Source organism: Heterodontus francisci, chromosome 3 (assembly GCF_036365525.1).
Source record: "Heterodontus francisci isolate sHetFra1 chromosome 3, sHetFra1.hap1, whole genome shotgun sequence".
Classification (NCBI taxonomy): domain Eukaryota; kingdom Metazoa; phylum Chordata; class Chondrichthyes; order Heterodontiformes; family Heterodontidae; genus Heterodontus; species Heterodontus francisci.
Window position 1 is genome coordinate 38,135,656 of NC_090373.1, and position 18,352 is coordinate 38,154,007.

The 18,352-nt window shown below is 42.1% G+C and overlaps 1 protein-coding gene across 6 annotated transcripts in view; it reads right to left on the reverse strand.

The window, feature by feature from the left end:
- Nucleotides 1–2,732: 2,732 nt before the first annotated feature.
- fbxo9 (F-box protein 9) overlaps nt 2,733–18,352 on the reverse strand; it is a 136,124-nt gene continuing 120,504 nt past the window's right edge. For 5 of the 6 annotated variants that reach the window (XM_068021353.1, XM_068021373.1, XM_068021363.1 and 2 more), the window contains 4 exons: nt 14,096–14,191; nt 10,700–10,796; nt 9,633–9,793; nt 2,733–3,415 (listed from right to left, as the gene is read on the reverse strand). In XM_068021353.1, the coding sequence (XP_067877454.1) occupies nt 3,307–3,415; nt 9,633–9,793; nt 10,700–10,796; nt 14,096–14,191 (463 nt within the window). In that variant the 3' untranslated portion in view covers nt 2,733–3,306. Of the gene's footprint in view, nt 3,416–9,632; nt 9,794–9,900; nt 10,093–10,699; nt 10,797–14,095; nt 14,192–18,352 lie in introns of those variants that run through there. The other variant, XM_068021382.1, reaches the window with a different exon arrangement.

Below are 18,352 nucleotides of genomic sequence, written 5' to 3' on the forward strand. Positions count from 1 at the left end.
GAAATCCATCGCTGGAGAAGGAAAGCATCACTTGCTGCTGGAATTAGACTACAGACGGTTCTACTTAAGAAGAATCTTTATTCCCCATCAGACGGCTGTGAGGATTTCAAGCACCATTGGACTGTAAATTTGCAAGGACTCTAATTTTTTCTATTTTCAATGTTGTTTATATCTTCATAAGTGTTTAAGAATTTAGTTTTTCTGATTAAACAGTTAATTTGTTGATTTAGAGACATCCGGTTTGGTTAGCCTCATGCGGGGTTAATAGTACAATTTGGTTGGCCCTTTCCTTAATTTGAAAAGTTTTAAATGATATGTTCGGCGATCTGTTGAAGGATGGGATTGAATTAACTGCATTTCTCCCACCACAATCAGAATTGCATATTTTGATCGGGGGCTTTGACTGGAGCGGTCGGTCGTAACACTATTTACAGGCACTAACAGCTGTAACTGACCCACCCAATCAGCTTACAGATTTCCTGTGATGTCACTAAGTCTTTTTTTCCCCCCCTATTTTGAACTTCAGCACTGCCGGCAGAGATAGGGAGACAGCCTGCCACCGCTGCGCTATTCAGGTAGGTCAGGGCCTTGAGTCCTGCTCTCTCTTTATACATGTTACCACTTTTTGTAAAGTAATGAAGGTGGTTTGTCTTCATTTAATCAAAACTATAGGCTGAATTTTGACAGCCCTCCGATGTTGGGGATCGTGGCGGGGTGCCCCGGAAAATTCTTCAGGGAGAGGCTGGCCTCGACCCCCGATGCCGTGAAGGCCCCATTGCATTTTACCGGTGGCGGTGAGGCCTTCATTTTAATAGTAACATTAACTCAAAAACATGCAAATGAACTTACCTGGTCCCGACGGCTATCCCAAGCCGATATTCCACCGAACAGAATTCCTGTGCCTTCGGATGTCCGCATGTGGGGGAGGAGGTGGAGTGGGGAGCAGTGAAATTCTCAGGCCCGGGGGGGGGGGGGGGGCGCGGATGGAGAAAGAGTGGTGAAAACTGATTCAATTGGCTGAGGGGATAGTGGGAAGGGGTTGAAGGGAAAAGAGTGCAAGGTTTGGGGTTGAAACATCGAGACCAGCAAAAATGTTTTTTCGGTTTTGGGAGGGGGGGGGGGGGGCAGTGAAGATAGGGAAATAAATATATTGTTTCATCATGGGGAAGGTGGAAGAGGGGCTTTAATGTGTAATGAACTGAGTTTATTCAAATAAAAGGTAATGGTGGCTTTAAAATTCAAATAATCTGTTAGGGCTTGAAGCCCTTGAAAAATGGCGTCGGTCATCATCGCCAGGGGTGGAGTGGCCACCCCCGATGTCATCGGGGGGGGGTGGTGGGGGGGTGGCCGTCCTGCCCCCTCCATTTAAATGAGCCCCCCGCGAAATATCACAGGGGCTCAGCGACAGCGGATCCGCACAGGTGGCCCGCCAACTTCAAAGAGCGCTACCGCGATTTGCGGCACCCTCATAAAATTCAGCCCCATATGTCCAAAACATAATAAAAAAGTTGTTGTTAGATGCTTATCAAATGGTATAATAACAACAAGAGAACAATCCTAGTGCCACATTATTGATCAGAAGTGCAGTAACAATGATCTGGGAAGCAGTGAACGGATTCAAATTTCTGCTCTGTCAACCCCAAATGGACAAGAGTATTGGCAGTCTCAATCTAATTTCTAGGGGACATATATTTACAGCACAAAAATGTGACAATTTGGCATTAATTTGAAATCTTACTCAGAAAAACATTAGATTGCAGAAAACTCCCCTTTAATGCGAGCTGGCCAGTGCTGGTAGCCTAGAATCTGAAAGACTGATGCTGTTCCTGTATTATAGGGGGAGAAAAGGGTTTTTTTTGATACCCAAGTGTCTCAAAGACTTGGTCAAACTGAATGTATACAAGTGTTAAAGGCAAGCTTGACATTCTGTCTACTGTGAACAAGTAAAATCTCTTCTGATTATGTTTTATATTAGTTTGATGCCAAAAGCTTAATGAACCTTTCAAACATGGAATATCTGGGCATTCAGGATTGTGCATGGAATTCTGCTTCAGAAGCTCATTTCCAGTAGATGCAGGGTTTATGTCAAGTGAAGCCATATGGTCTTGAAGGTTAATCTTCCATCATTCACATTATGTTCCACAGGAGAGGTTAAGTGAATTTTCACAATTCTCTAAATTATGGCTGGCACAAAGATAATGCAGAAGCAGGTCCTGTCTGTCCATACTTGGAAAGACCTTCAACTGCACTTGAGCACTGGTGTAAACCAGGCCAACACTTCAAAGTGACAACACTTGGAAAATTTAAGGACAGGCACAGAAATGCAGCTGATAACTGAACTCTGCACTTGTACTACTGAAAAATTCTTAAGTCAAAACTTGCATGGCTATAAAACAATAAATATGAATAAAATTAAATTTCAAATGGGAAAAATCCCATAAACCCCTTTTCTCACAAAGAGGCAATGTTGATATTATGAGTGAATGAACAGGAGTCATGTAGTCGACCATGATGCAAAATTCTTAAAGGTACATTTATTCCTGTGAATTGCCTCAGTAGATTGACTTAGTCAATCCAAGTATTTAGACTGTGGAGATTTAGCGAATCACGGAGGATTCTGGATTTTGAACTGTTAGAAAAACTCAGATGTAGACTGCCCAGCTTTTGGCACTGCAATTATAATGCCACAAGCCTACTATGTAGAGAGAACATTCAATAAAGAAACAGTAAAGTCAATTGGAAGAAAACATTTATTTTCTTGTTATCCAAACATAATTTCAGTTTAAGTAAATAATAAAAAAATCTCTAAATCCATTAAAGCTTTGAAGTCAGAAGACATGAAGAGACAATGACGGTTTTCCTGCAGAGTCTCAGATAACATGAATAATTCCATTTGTAGTAAAAATGAGACATTTCACTGAAGGTTACATTAAGGTGACCCAGTGTAAAAATTCTGACACAACCAATATATTGTCAGTAAAATTGAAACAATGTCACCAATGATAACAGCCTCAAGATTTATATTTATATTTAAACCCCCAAGCCTAATTATAGACCTCTGAAATTTCTTTATGCATATCACTTAAAGACATCAATCTGTGACAACATAATGAAACTTTGATTGAGATTTCAGACCTGTTTGCAATACTCCCAGCACTTTAAAAATAATGCACTGACTCAGCAATATTGTATACAAACTCAAAGCAGCTTCCTCTTGTAGAGTTATTGCCATTCCACTCATGCAAAAGGTAGAAGATAAAAGTGCTTTGCTATGAATCTAAACCTAAACTGACAGATTGGATCAAATTAAAGAGGGGTTTCAGCAAATGCTGTAAAGCTCTTCACACGAGCGAAGAACATGGGCGTGTACATTTTTTCAATGTCAAATGTGGTAACAGCAGTCTCACCAGTTGACCTAAAAAATGAAATTTAAAAATTAGACATTTTTTGCAAGTTCTGTTGTAAAAGTAGAACATCTTTATTATCCTTTAAGTATGAAGACACGTCACCTAAATGTTAGTAACTATTAAAAGGAAGAATGTGCAGGGTTATGGGGAGAAGGGGGGAATGGAACTGAGGGAATTACTCTTTCAGAGGGCCAGTACGGACATGATGGGCCGAATGGCCTCCGTCTGCATTGTAACAATTCTGTGATTCTATTGACTTTGAAAATATCTGTGCCACTCAGTATTTAAACCAAGAATGAGAACAGAAGCCAAGAGTTAGTACAGATACAATAATCCCCCTCACTGCAGAGGATTCCATCACTGTTTTAACATTCCAGTGTTCTTAGTGAGTAGGTCAACAAGTACCTAAATTATTTGAATGGATATTTTGGATGAGCATCTAATTCTCTTAAAAAAAAACTGTGGTAAAGTTAAGCCATGCCGCAAATAATGTAGCAGTAATTGTAAGGAACATATGATACAGTAAAAGAACTGGTTGCCTTGTCATTTTTCTAAATGGTAAACAAAAAACTGTTGTGTATTATGAACACAAAAATTCTTAAATTATTGTACAAGAGAAATAAATGTCAACATCTAACTACAGAACAGACCACCAACAGAAACAATTTGTAATCATGTTCATAGAAAATAATTAACTGGAATATTGTTCACACAAGATAAATTATCTGGGATGCACAAATTAGTCAGCAACTATTTTGATGCGTTAAATACAAAATGTTTTAAATTCCATAATGTATTCTATTAAAAATCTCAAGACTGTTCTCTTGAAAATTAATTTGCAATCTGTGCACTCTTGCACAAAATTTGTAAGTATACTTGTACTTTATAATAAAAGCAAAATACTGCAGATGCTGGAAATTTGAAATAAAAACAAAGTGCTGGAAATACACAGCAGGTCTGGCAGCATACGTGGAGAGAGAAACAGAGTTAATGTTTTAGGTCTTTACAATCTTTGGCTGGAATCACACTGACCCTGTGGTTATAGTGCAAATGCAGCCTGAACCTGGAGTCACAACCTGACCTGACACTGAAGTGAAAAGGAGCAAGACTAACGGTCAGCTTCATTTCCATCAGTTTGTATCTGCATAGTTCACAAGTTCAGTGTCCATGCATCTTTACACCAACTCTACCACTGATGTTAAAACCCTGTTCACAGCTAAAGCCCCTTGGCCAAAGTCACAAATGATATCCCGAGACTGTGAAAATGCTGCATTTCCATCCTGATCGTTCTTGGCATCTTCGCTGGGTTTCACGAGGCCACCTATACCATCTTCCTTTGTTTCACAGCTTCATGGAACTGCTCTTAAACTGCATCCAGCTCATCATCAGAAATGGCTTCTCTTCCTGCTCCAAAATAGGCATTCTGGAGTTCCCCAATCATTGATGTTTGCTCCCCACCCCACAACCACGAACTTCCCTGTAGTGTCGTTTTCAGGGTCAGCTTCCACATGTATGTTGACAACTTCTCTCCACCACAAATTTACCTCTGCTTTCAGGCCTTAAGGGCTGTAAAAAGAATGTCCTAGGGGGATGTGTCAAGAAATAAGAAGGGAAATGGTGCCTTCCTTGGTGTACATTACAGGCCATCAAACAGTGCAACCAAAAGTAGAGGTGGTGATCTTCAGTTTATTCAGTGTCTCAGAGTTATACAGCACAGAAACAGGCCCTTCGGCCTATCGTGTCCGTGCTGGCTATCAAGCATCTATCCATTCTAATCCCATTTTCCAGCACTTGGCCAGTAGCCTTGTATGCTACGTCGTTTCAAATGCTCATCTAAATACTTCTTAAATGTTGTGAGGGTTCCTGCCTCTACCACCCCTTCAGGCAGTGTGTTCCAGATTCCAACCACCCTCTGAGTGAAAACATTTTTCCTCAAATCCCCTCTAAACTTCCTGCCCCTTACCTTAAATCTGTGCCCCCTGGTTATTGACACCTCCATTAAGGGGAAAAAGTTTCTTCCTATCTACCCCTTCTATGCCCCTCATAATTTTGTATACCTCAATCAGGTGTACCCTCAGCCTTCTCTGCTTTAAGGAAAACAACCCTAGCCGATCCAGTCTGTCTTCATAGCTGAAATGCTCCAGCCCAGGCAACGTCCTGGTGAATCTCCTCTGCATGCTCTCCAGTGCAATCACATCCTTCCTATAGTGTGGCAACCAGAACTGTACACAGTACTCCAGCTGTGGCCTAACTAGCGTTTTATACAGCTCCATCATAACCTCCCTGCTCTTATATTCTATGCCACGGCTAATAAAGGCAAGTATCCCATATGTCTTCCTAACCAACTTATCTACCTGTGCTGCTGCCTTCAGTGATCTATGGACATGTACACCAAGGTCCCTCTAGCCCTCTGTACATCCTAAGGTTCTATCATCCATTGTATATTCCCTTATCTTGTTAGTCCTTCCAAAATCCATCACCTCTCACTTCTCAGGATTAAATTCCATTTGCCACTGCTCTGCCCATGTTACCAACCCATCTACATCATCCTGTAATCTAAGGCTTTCCTCCTCACTATTTATGACACCACCAATTTCCGTGTCATCTGCAAACTTACTGATCATATCTCCTATATTCATGTCAAAATCATTAATGTACACTGCCAACAGCAAGGATCCCAGCACTGATCACTGCAGTGCATCACTGGTCACAGGCTTCCAATCACAAAAACAACCCTCGACCATTACCCTCTGCCTCCTGCCACTAAGCCAATTTTGGATCCAATTTGTCAAATTGCCCTGGATCCCATGGGCTCTTACCTTCTCGACCAATCTCCCATGTGGGACCTAATCAAAAGCCTTACTGAAGTTCATGTAGACTACATCAACTGCTTTATCCTCACCTACACATCTAGTCACCTCCTCGAAAAATTCAATCAAGTTAGTTAGACATGATCTCCCTTTGACAAAGCCATGTTGACTAGCCCTGATTAATCCCTGCCTCTCCAAGTGGAGATGAATCCTGTCCCTCAGTATCTTTTCCAATAGTTTCCATACCACTGATGTTAGACTCACTGGCCTGTAATTACCTGGTTTATCCCTGCTACCCTTCTTGAATAATGGTACCACATTCGCTGTCCTCCAGTCCTCTGGCACCTCTCCTGTGGCCAGAGAGGATTTGAAAATTTGTGTCAGAGGGATATGTAAGAAAAACAAATCAACACTGGCTGATTTAAACTATCCAATGGTGAACTGGAAGATAAGTAATGCCTCTGGTCAAAGTGGAGAACACATCCAGAATTACTTCCTAGAGGAGTGTATTTCAAGCTCAACAGGGAAAGAAGTACTGCTTGAATTAGGACTAGGAAATGACATGGGACAAATAACAGATGTGGGAGTACGGAAACAATTGGAAAGGAGCAACAAAGTTAGATTCAATGCAAGAGTACAAAAGTATAATGAACAGGCAAAAATATTGCACTGAAGGCGGTAAAATTCAGTGAGGTGAAAAGGAATCTGGCTCAAAATAAATTGTGCAGATACGTTAGCAAGCAGATCAACAAAGTGAGCAATTTCAAATATTTAAATACGAGATGCATAGAGTACAATAGGCTAGGAGCTGACATAATAGGTTTAAAAACTTTGAAGAATTTTGAGAGAGTGAATAAGGAAAGACCATTTCCTCTGGTCGGGGAGATAGTGATGAGGAGCTGTCAATTTAAAATTATTAGTAGGACAGTGAAGAGATGTATTAGAAACATTTTATTTACACAGGGCCATTGGAACATGCAATAGCGTGCTTGAGGCACCCCGCTACATCTCTCCCTACCTTCAAAAGATCCCTTAAAAACTTACCTCTTTGTCCAGCTCCTCAGTCTCCCTTTTGCTTAGGCGTGACCAGAATTGTAAAGCACTTGGGGATGTTTTACTCCATTAAAATCAACAGATAAATATGTTGTTATTGTTCACGTGTGACTCTTGACACTGAATATTGACGGTTGACAGAGTCAAACCTGATGCCGTCGTCACTTGTTGTCTATGTTAGCTCTAGTTAGGCCCAACTAGAGTACTGCATCCAGTTCTAGTCACCACACTTTAGGAAGGATGTGAGGGTCCTTGAGAAGGTGCAGAGGAGATTTACCAGAATTATTCCAGGGATGGAAGATTTTAGTTACACGGTTAGGTTGGAAAAGCTGGGATTGTTCTCCCTGCATCAAAGGAGATTGAGGGGAGATTTGATACAGGTGTACAACATTATGACAGACTTAGATAAGTTAGACAAGGAAAAACTGTTCCCATTAACTGGTGATACAAGGACTAGGGACACAGATTGAAGGTTTTGGGCAAGAGATGCAGGGGGAATGTGAGGAAGAACGTTTTTATGCAGTGGGTGGTAATGACCTGGAACACTCTGCCTACGAGAGTGGTGGAAGTGGAGATGATGCTGACATTGACTCAAGGGCCAAATGGCCTCCTTCTATGCTGTAAATGACTATGACTTTATGACAGTAACCTGTGCTTCTTGCTGGGAAAAAAGGCCTGAATTTTGCAGTCAGCGGCGAAGGGACAGTGCTCTCCATTCACTATGCTGACAGCTGCCCCACAGAGCTTCTGTGGGATTTTGGGCGGAGACTTGCTGTCCTTAGGCATCTGATCCAGTACGGTGCCCTCTACAAAGGACCTGTGATGTCTGTGAGCAGGGCAAGCAATGCATGGCTTCTCAACCGATCAGACTGAGGAATCCTCACAGACATGCAGTCTAAAGCAGGATGTATAAAATAATTAAATCATGTACAGAAAGCAAAAATAAGGATCAGGAAAGAAAGATGGGAATAAAAGTTTTTTTTGAAAATCTCCAACACTAATTAAATTCTGAAGGAAAGAAGCTCCACACTTACATAATTAAACTTGATGGAGTCAGAATGCTTGGCAGTAATTAGGTCTAATCACAGTATTAAAGTTTCACTTACACCCGAATGCACCAGCCCTAATATTTTCCTGTTGTGTTCAGTGGGTAACTAGTGGGTAAGTACTGCAACTTCACACCCTTACATTGATTTCAACACGGAATCTAATCAGCCAGGTACTGTTGTACTGCAGCCTGCGGAAGAGCAGGAGAACTCGGATTACAACTCCAGATTCCGTGTTTAACTGTGGATTTGTGGACACTGGAAGTTGCTGTCTGATTTACTCCCCAACAGTTACTCCATAAAAACAGTTAATGCAGTTAGCCTCACAGTTATTCTCAATGCGAAATCCAGGCCAACACTTTTCCCTTCTGTTAACTGTTATTGCCATTGAGGTTGTTCAAAAAGAGCGAAAATGAGCTATGCTGGATGAAAAATCAACAAATAATTGGGGCTGATTGGGAAAACAAACTTCAAACTATTGATGCTATGGTACAGCTAATCCTTTTACACTGCATGGCAACAGTCTCATCATATGGGGGTCACCTTCTGATACCATGGAGGCTTATTTAACAGGCATTTTAATCTCGGGCAAAGTTGACCCACTCTAGTGGTTGAAAGACATTACAGATTATTTAATATCAGGTCTGAGTTTTCTGTAGGGCTGATTACAGTGCATTTTCTGGGAAAAGCAACATTTTATAATGCTGGACTCTCACTCACTGTTATCGCCCAGTGATTCCTGCTGTGAGGTATACATGACTATCAGGTTAGGACAGAATCATGCCTTTGGCTGCCCAACCTAATGTCGAATAGCCTACTAACTGTCTAGGTGTACACATGAAGAACAGACACTTACTGGAAGGCAGCTGACTGCATGGAATCACACCCAGGAAGAGTCAGTGCCTTTAAAAGATAGTTTCTCAGTGGTAAACAGCTGAAAATATCCACGTTAAGGATTATTATAAAGTTATATTGATTACTGTAGGAATTTTTGTACATACACGACCAAGTCTCTCTGTCCCTGCACCATTTTAAAATTGTACCATTTAGTTCATAATGCCTCTCCTCTTTCTTCCTACCAAAATGCAGCAATTCACATTCCGCTGCATTAAATTTAACATGTGTCTGCTCATTTCACCAAACTATGTTCTCCTGCAGTTAGCTATTATTCTCCTTTAATTTACAAAATTTCCAAGCTTCGTATCATCTGCATACTTGGAAATTATGCCCTGTATACCCAAGTCCAGGTTATTAATGTGTCAAAAAAAGCAGTGGTCGTAATACTGCTTACTGCAACAGCACACTCTGATACTCACTTATGGGTAATCAGGCATGAGTGATGAAGCCAGACGAGTTTGTTAAATCGCTGTCGACCACTGGAACAAAGCTGCAATCCCACGTGAAAACTGTGCTCAGTCTCAGGAGCAGAAGAAGGAGCACGTCGGTAATATCTGTATTTCTGATACTCTGGAGCCTTCTGTTTCACAAAAGAGAGAATAAATCACTTCCTTTTTTAAATTAGCACTTACTCCTAAAAAGGAGAGAAATGCTGATTTATATTTGCCATTCTTTAACAATGAGGAATTCCTGACAATATGTTTACAATAAATAGGAACAAGGCAAATGTAAAAAAAAATTAAACACTGGCAATGATATATACTTAAAAAGGAATACAATACAATACACAAATATGTTAGCTGTCTTCCTAGGCTGGGACTTTCTTTGAAGCTGCTCCAGCTCAGTCACTGCACTGGAAGTCCAGCAGAAACCACAGCTCTGAGGAAGTAACGACAACAAGGTCACGAACTGCTCCGAGGAAATTCCTAGTCTTAATCCCTCTATTTTTCTTGCTTACTAATACGACTGATACCCAACTAACAGTCACAGTTAGATTAGTCAGCCTGAAGGCATTCCATCCAATGGTTTAATTCCCTATTACTGCCATTACCAGCATTTAACTAATCTGAAAACTGAAGACACTTTTAGATACAGAAAGTTCGATAACTGGAATATCAAGGCCGACTTTCCGAACCTGACAGTGAGGATAAATGCATCCCAGATGTTCCAACAGAAACCAGGTACACGAACACAGAAAGGGACTGAATTTGGGACCTTCTTATTCTTTAATGAGTATCACACTGCACAGAGCACTTGCCCACTGATCCACTGTGTTAATTGTGCCTTCACAAAATTTCCAAACTAATTGGTAATTATACCTTAACTCTGAGTACTTCCTAATTATTGTTTTTCAAATCATGAAGTTATGTAATCACTTTTTAAATGAAAATTAATGCCACGTCCATTGATTTCTAAATAAAATAATTTCCTGTTGCTCACATGTAGAATGATACAATCTCTAGTCCTGCAGCCATCTAATACCTACCTCCTCCTTCTTCTTCTTAGCCAGAACAGCAAATACTTTGGTTTGGTTATCTGTTTCTTGTGAGAGACGATAATGACCAAAGAGGACAGCATCCATTCTAAGGTAAAGCAGAAAGAATGGCCTTGAATGAGCCCCCCCAAAAAATTCGATAAGACTATTCCAACAAATCAAGTCAGGACAAATGAAAATAATGCACCTGACTTGGCTTTAAACACAACTTCTGTTTCAGTTAATAGCTCTTTCTACTTTCGAACTACTGCTCTTATTATAGCTCCACATCTTGATGGGCCACAAATACTTTACTTTCAAATTTCTAAAAGTCATTTGTCATTATTCCAACAGTAGAATAAAAAGGAAAATTAAAACATTACCTGCTAGAAATGCATAAAAGGAAAAATCAAGTAATTATACTTTTGGAGTTCACCCAAAATTCCATCGCTCAATAGATATAGCACAGAAGACGTCCATTTGACCCACCCTGACTGTACCGGCTCTTTCAAAGAGAGATCAATCAATTTCATTCCCCTTCCCTTTTCCCACAGGCCTACAAATTTTCCCCCCTTCCAACCATTTATCCAATACCACTTTGGAAAGTTATTATTGAATCTGCTTCCACCACCATTTCAGATAGTGCTTTCCAAATGATCATAACAAACTGTGCAAAAAAAAAAAATGTTTCCTTACGTCATTTCTGGTTCTTCTGCAAATGTGTCTGTTCTGGTTACTGACCCTTCTGCCACTGGAAACAGTTTCATGCTATTTACTCTAGCAAAACCCTTCATAATTTTAAAGACTTCTATTAAAATATCCCCTTAACCTTCACTGCTCCAAGGACAAGAACCCCAGCTTATCCAATATCTCCATGTAACTGAAGTACCACATTTTAGTTTTTTTTTAAAAGAGATACAGCACTGAAACAGGCCCTTTGGCCCACCGAGTCTGTGCCGACCATCAACCACCCATTTATACTAATCCTACACTAATTCCATATTCCTACCACATCCCCAACTGTCCCTATATTTCCCTACCACCTACCTACACTAGGAGCAATTTATAATGGCCAATTTACCTATCAATCTGCAAGTCTTTGGCATGTGGGAGGAAACCGGAGCACCTGGAGGAAACCCACGCAGACACAGGGAGAACTTGCAAACTCCGCACAGGCAGTACCCAGAATTGAACCTGGGTCACTGGAGCTGTGAGGCTGCGGTGCTAACCACTGCGCCACCCTGATACATTCCTGGTATCATTCTAATAAATCTCCTCTGCACTATCTCTAAGGCCTCGACATCCTTCCTAAACAGTGGTGCCCACAATTGGACACATACCCCAGCTGGATTCAGAAAGGTTTAGCATAACTTCCTTGCTTTTGTACTTTCTGCCTCTATTTATAAAGCCAAGATTCCATATCCTTACTTAACAGCATTCTCAACTTGTCCTGCCACCTTCAAGAATTATTGTACATTCACCATTTCAATATTATACCATTTAGTTCATAATGCCTCTCCTCATTCTTCCTAACAAAACGCATCACTTCACATTTCTCTGCATTAAATTGCATTTAACAGGTGCCTGCCCATTTCACCAATCTATATTCTCCTGCAGTCAGCTGCTATCCTCCTCACTATTTACTACATTTCCAAGCTATGTATCATCTGCATGCTTGAAATTATGCCCTGTATACACAAGTCTAGGTCATTAATATGTCAAAAAAGCAGTGGTTGTAACACTGACCCTTGGGGACCACCATTCTAATAATTATCTTCATTCTGAAAAGCAACCAATCACCACTACTCTCTCCTTTCTGTCCCGTAGTCAATTTTGAATCCAAACTGCCACTGTCATTTTAATCCCATGGGCTTCAGTTTTCTTAACTAATCTATTATGTGGTATAGTATCGAATGACTTTTGAAAGTCCACATACGTAGGAACAGGAGTAGGCCATTCAGCCCCTCAATAGTAGCACAAACCCTACTCCCCACTTAGGGATCTTTAGACCTGCATGGCTCTCCACCCATTCCCCGAATGTATTTTTGTCACAGCAATCCTACCTAACATGCCCACTCCAACATTTTTCAGATCGCTAACCCTGCAGAATATTTCTTTCTCCAAGGCAATCTATTGGTCAGCCTCCATTGATGCTATTCTTGGTTAAGCACCACTGCCTCTGGACAGTATGCACTGTACCTTTCCTATGGACAGTCCTCCAGATCCAGCAACCATTCCATCCCTGCAATGGTTTTCTTTTAAAGTTAAGTCCTTTCCGTAGCTTTCAGAACTTTCATGGCCTGCCTACCACTCCAATTACTGTCTCCTTCCCCTTCCTGTTTGGCATATTCTTATTTCCTTTCCTCTCCTCATCTCACCCTCCTTCCAGCTCCTGCCACCCATCCTTTGTTTCTCTCCTTCCCATTCATCGTCTTCTCCTCGCTGCTCTTTACACCTGTTAACACTGCTTGAGCTGAATTCTGGATTAGGTTATGCCTGCCGCAGAAGGTTTAGTAGTATATTGTTAAAAGTCTTATACGTAGAATGTATTTCCTACAAGCTTCACACTTTCCCCATCAGTCTTGATTTGACAGAACAGATTTTGACCTGACAATATTCCCCAATTCTTGTAACAATGCATCCTCTTACTTACTGTGAGCAATGTCATGGGACACTTGATAGAACTGATACATAGGGGGAAATTTTAACTTACCTCACCCACTGGGAGAAGAGAGTGGTAGAAGCCGGTAGAGCACAGAGAACTTGAACATTGACAACCTTGGCTTCCAGTTGGGCAGGGAGCAGTCCAGAGGATGCTGCAGGACAAGATATGTCTGCAACCCAAGTGGTGTAGTGGGGTGGGGAGCAGTTTGGCCGCCTTGAGGGAGCGGGGGAACAGGGTGTTGTCTGATCATGGTGGGTGGGGGTGGGGTTGGTGGAGGATTCTAGACAGGCACGCTGGATCCAGCAGGTAGGTAGAAAGGCACTTACCTCCTGACCTAGGAGCCCCTCACCTTGAGTTTCCCAAGGCCCAGGAAACCCAGCCATGCAGTGTTAAATTTCAAATGGTGAATACAAATGAGGCATGCAGCCTCAGTACAATATTTAAAGTGCCAACCTGCCACCTTGAAGTGGATTGGCCATCCGTTCCCGTCCTGCCTCCATGAAAACCGAAAGTGGGCAGGTTGGGATGCAGACTTTTAACAGTTTAATCCCCACATTTGACCCAAACCCTTCCATTTTTGGAGTTAAAACTACCCTACCCCCCACCCCACCACAGTGTGCACAGAATTAATAGTGCAAAGTGAACATCTGTTGTCTTAAGAGTGCAGACTGCAAATATTAGCATCCCGTTAGAATACATGGCATGGTTAATCTCTAAACATCTGAATACCTCTTGATTATTACCTTGGAGATCTGACGGATAAACGGGGGACTATGGATTGAGGATCCTCTGGCGTAGTCAGCATTATTACCTGACTATCTGGGAAGAATCGCAGATATCTGGTAACATGACAAATATTAAACAAGGATAAATAACTGTAAATCCTGTACTCACAACAGGCATGTGCACATTGAAAAATGAAGTTAGATGTTCTTTAATGGAAAAACATGCACCAACACTGTTTGGGCTATAGCTTCGAAGTTTCCATTGCAACTTTCATTTGCATGATAGGTGGAAGTTTTAAGTTGATCCTGCATTGGTCTCAAAACAACAGCTATGTCATGAGGTACTATTTATGAAATTTAACACATGGAGCGAAACACAAGCATAACATAAGCAAGATTCAGCAAAAATACCTACACCAAAACATTGTTGAGACATCAGTTCAACTAATTTGAAAACATGTGAACACACTGAACTACAAACTCAAAATTTGTGAATTCAAGATTCTTCAAATCACACAAGACTGAAAGAGGAAAATAATGGGATAATAAGATAGAGAAAGCCAGTCAAAACAGAAGAACAACAAAATACTAGTCCTCAAATAATTTTCTCGTAGAATATTGTTTTAAGCAATTTTCATATTTTACTTGATATTTTTCTTTTTTCTTCACTCCCTGCAATTAAGCTGCAGTTTTTGTAATTTTCAGTTATAAACTGGTAATACAATTATAAAGTCCTGTGATACCAAAAATTGAAAACCAGGATCCAGTTAAAGTCAAAAATGAGACATAAGAACATTTGAAATGTTTAACATTTACAACCTCTGGCAGATGCAGTGAAATTTTTTTAATTCTATTTTTGTGGGATGTGGGCGTCACTGGCTAGGCCAGCATTTATTGCCCTTGAACTATTTCAGAGGGCATTTTAAAAGTCAACCACATTGCTGTGGGTCTGCAATCACATGTAGGCCAGGCCAGGTAAAGACGGCAGATTTCCTTCCCTAAAGGACATCAGTGAACCAGATAGGTTTTTACAACAATCGACAGTGGTTTCATGGCCACCATTAGACAAGCTTTTTAATTCCCTGATTAATTGAATTCAAATATCACCATCTGCCATGGTCGGATTCGAACCCATGTCCCCAGAATAGTAATAAAAACAAGAAATGCTGGTAATACTCAGCAGATCTGGCAGCATCTGTGGAGAGAGAAGCAGAGTTAACGTTTCAGGTCAGTGACCCTTCATCAGAACTGGCAGAGGCCAGAATTTTTTTTTTTTAATTTAGAGATACAGCACTGAAACAGGCCCTTTGGCCCACCGAGTCTGTGCCGACCATCAACCACCCATTTATACTAATCCTACACTAATTCCATATTCCTACCACATCCCCACCTGTCCCTATATTTCCCTACCACCTACCTATACTAGGGACAATTGCTAATGGCCAATTTACCTATCAACCTGCAAGTCTTTGGCATGTGGGAGGAAACCGGAGCACCCGGAGGAAACCCACGCAGACACAGGGAGAACTTGTAAACTCCACACAGGCAGTACCCAGAATTGAACCCGGGTCGCTGGAGCTGTGAGGCTGCGGTGCTAACCACTGCGCCACTGTGTAATAGGTTTTAAGCAGGTGAAGCAGTGGTGGGGCAAGAGATAACAAAAGAGAAGGTTTTGATAGGACAAGGTCACACAGAATAACTGACCAGAAGGTCATGGAGCAAAGGCAAACAATATGTTAATGGTGTGGTGAAACAGAAAGCATTAGTACAGAAAACTGAACAGCCTGGCCCCAAGCACAAACATGAAAAAAACAATGGGTAGGCACAGTAGAAACAAACTAAAATAAAATAAACACATAAAAAATAAATAATATAAAAAGGGGGCCCCGTCATGCTCTGAAATTATTGAACGCAATGTTCAGTCCAGCAGGCTGTAGCATGCCTAAATGGTTAATGAGGTGCTGTTCCCCAAGCTTGCGTTGATGTTCACTGGAACACTGCAGCAATCCCAAGACAGAGATGTGGGCATAAGGGCAGGGGGTAAGTGTTGAAATGGCTAGCAACCGGAAGCTCGGGGTCATGCTTTCGGACTGAGCAGAGGTGTTCCGCAAATCGGTCACCCAGTCTGCGTTTGGTCTCCCCAATGTAGAGGAGACCACATTGTGAGCAGCAAATACAGTATACTAAATTGAAAGAAGTACAAGTAAATCGTTGCTCTACCTGAAAAGTGTGTTTGGGCCTTGGATAGTGAGGAGCGAGGAGGTAAATGGGCAGGTATTGCACCTCCTGCAATTGCAGGGGAAGATGCCATGGGAAGGGGATGAGGTGGTGGGGGTAATGGAGAAGTGGACCAGGGTGTTGCGGAGGGAACGATCCCTTTGGAATGCTGACAGGGGAGGGGAAGATGCGTTTGGTAGTGACATCACGCTGGAGGTGGTGGAAATGGCGGAGGATGATAGGGTGGAAAGTGAGGACAAGGGGAACCCTGTCGTGGTTCTGGGAGGGAGGGGAAGGGGTCAGGGTAGAGGTGCGGGAAATGGGACGGACACGGTTGAGGGCCCTGTCAACCACAGTGGGGGGCGGAATTCTCGGTTGAGGAAAAAGGAAGACATATCAGAAGTGCTGTCATGGAAGGTAGCATCATCAGAGCAGATGCGTCGGAGACGGAGAAACTGGGAGAATGGAATGGAGACCTTACAGGAGGCAGGGTGTGAAGAAGTGTAGTCGAGGTAGTTGTGTGTGTTGGTGGGCTTATAATGAATATTAGTAGACAGCCTATCGCCGGAGATGGAGACAGAGAAGTCAAGGAAGGGAAGGGAAGTGTCGGAGAGGGAGCATGTAAAGGTGAGAAAAGGGTGGAAATTAGAAGCAAAGTTGATAAAGTTTTCCAGTTCAGGGTGGGAGCAGGAAACGGCACCGATAGTCATCAATGGACCGGAAAAAGAGTTGGGGGAGGGGGCCGGAGTAGGACTGGAACAAGGAATGTTTGACAAATCCCACAAAAAGACAGGCATAACTAGGACCTATGCGGGTGCCCATAGCAACACCTTTTACATGAAGGAAGTGAGTGGAGTTGAAGGAGAAGTTGTTCAATGTGAGAACAAGTTCAGCCAGGCGGAAGAGGGTGGTGGTGGATGGGGACTGATTGGGCCTCTGTTCAAGGAAGAAGCGGAGAGCTCTCAAACCGTCCTGGTGGGGGATGGAGGTGTAGAGAGATTGGACGTCCATAGTGAAGAGGTGGTGGCTGGGGCCAGTAAACTGGAAATTGTCAAAATGACGTAGGGTGTCAGAAGAGTCACGGATATAGGTGGGAAGAGACTGACCAGGGGAGAAAAGATAGCGTCAAGATAGGAAGAAATAAGTTCAGTGGGGCAGGAACAGTCTGACACAATGGGTCTGCCGGGACAGTCCTGTTTGTGGATTTTGGGAAAGAAGTAGAAGCGGGCTGTCCGGAGTTGCGGGACTGTGAGGTTGGAAGCCATACAGGGAAGATCTCCAGAGATGAGGTCAGTGACAGTCCTGTGGATAGTAGCTTGATATTTGGTGGTGGGGTCATGGTCCAGAAGGAAGTAGGAAGAAGTGTCTGAGAGTTGGCGCTGAGCCTCTGCAAGGTAGAGGTCAGTATGACAGACAACAACAGCACCACCCTTGTCTGCAGGTTTGATGACAATGTCAGGCTCTCATGCCACATCTCTGTCCTGGGATTGCTGCAGTGTTCCAGTGAACATCAACACAAGCTTGAGGAACAGCACCTCATTTACCAATTAGGCACACTACAGCCTGCCAGACTGAACACTGAGTTCAATAATTTCAGAGCATGACGGGTCCCCCATTTATTCATTCATTTTTTATGCGTTTATTGTATTTAGTTTGTTTCTACTGTGCCTACCCACTGTTTTTTTCCTGTTTGTGCTTGGGGCCAGGCTGTTCAGTTTTCTGTCAATTAACACACTCTCTGTACTCTGCTTTGTCTTTCATCACACTATTAACGGATTGTTTGCCTTTGCTCCATGACCTTCTGGTCAGTTATTCTTTGTGACCTTGATATATCAACACCTTCTCTTTTGTTATCTCTTGCCCCACCCCTGCTTTACTTGCTTAAAACCTATTACATTTCTAATATTTGCCAGTTCTGAAGGGTCACTGACCTGAAATGTTAACTCTGCTTCTCTCTCCACAGATACCGACAGACCTGCTGAGTATTTCCAGCTTTTCTTGTTTTTATTTCAGATTTCCAGCATTTGCATTATTTTGCTTTTATCCCCAGAATAGTCA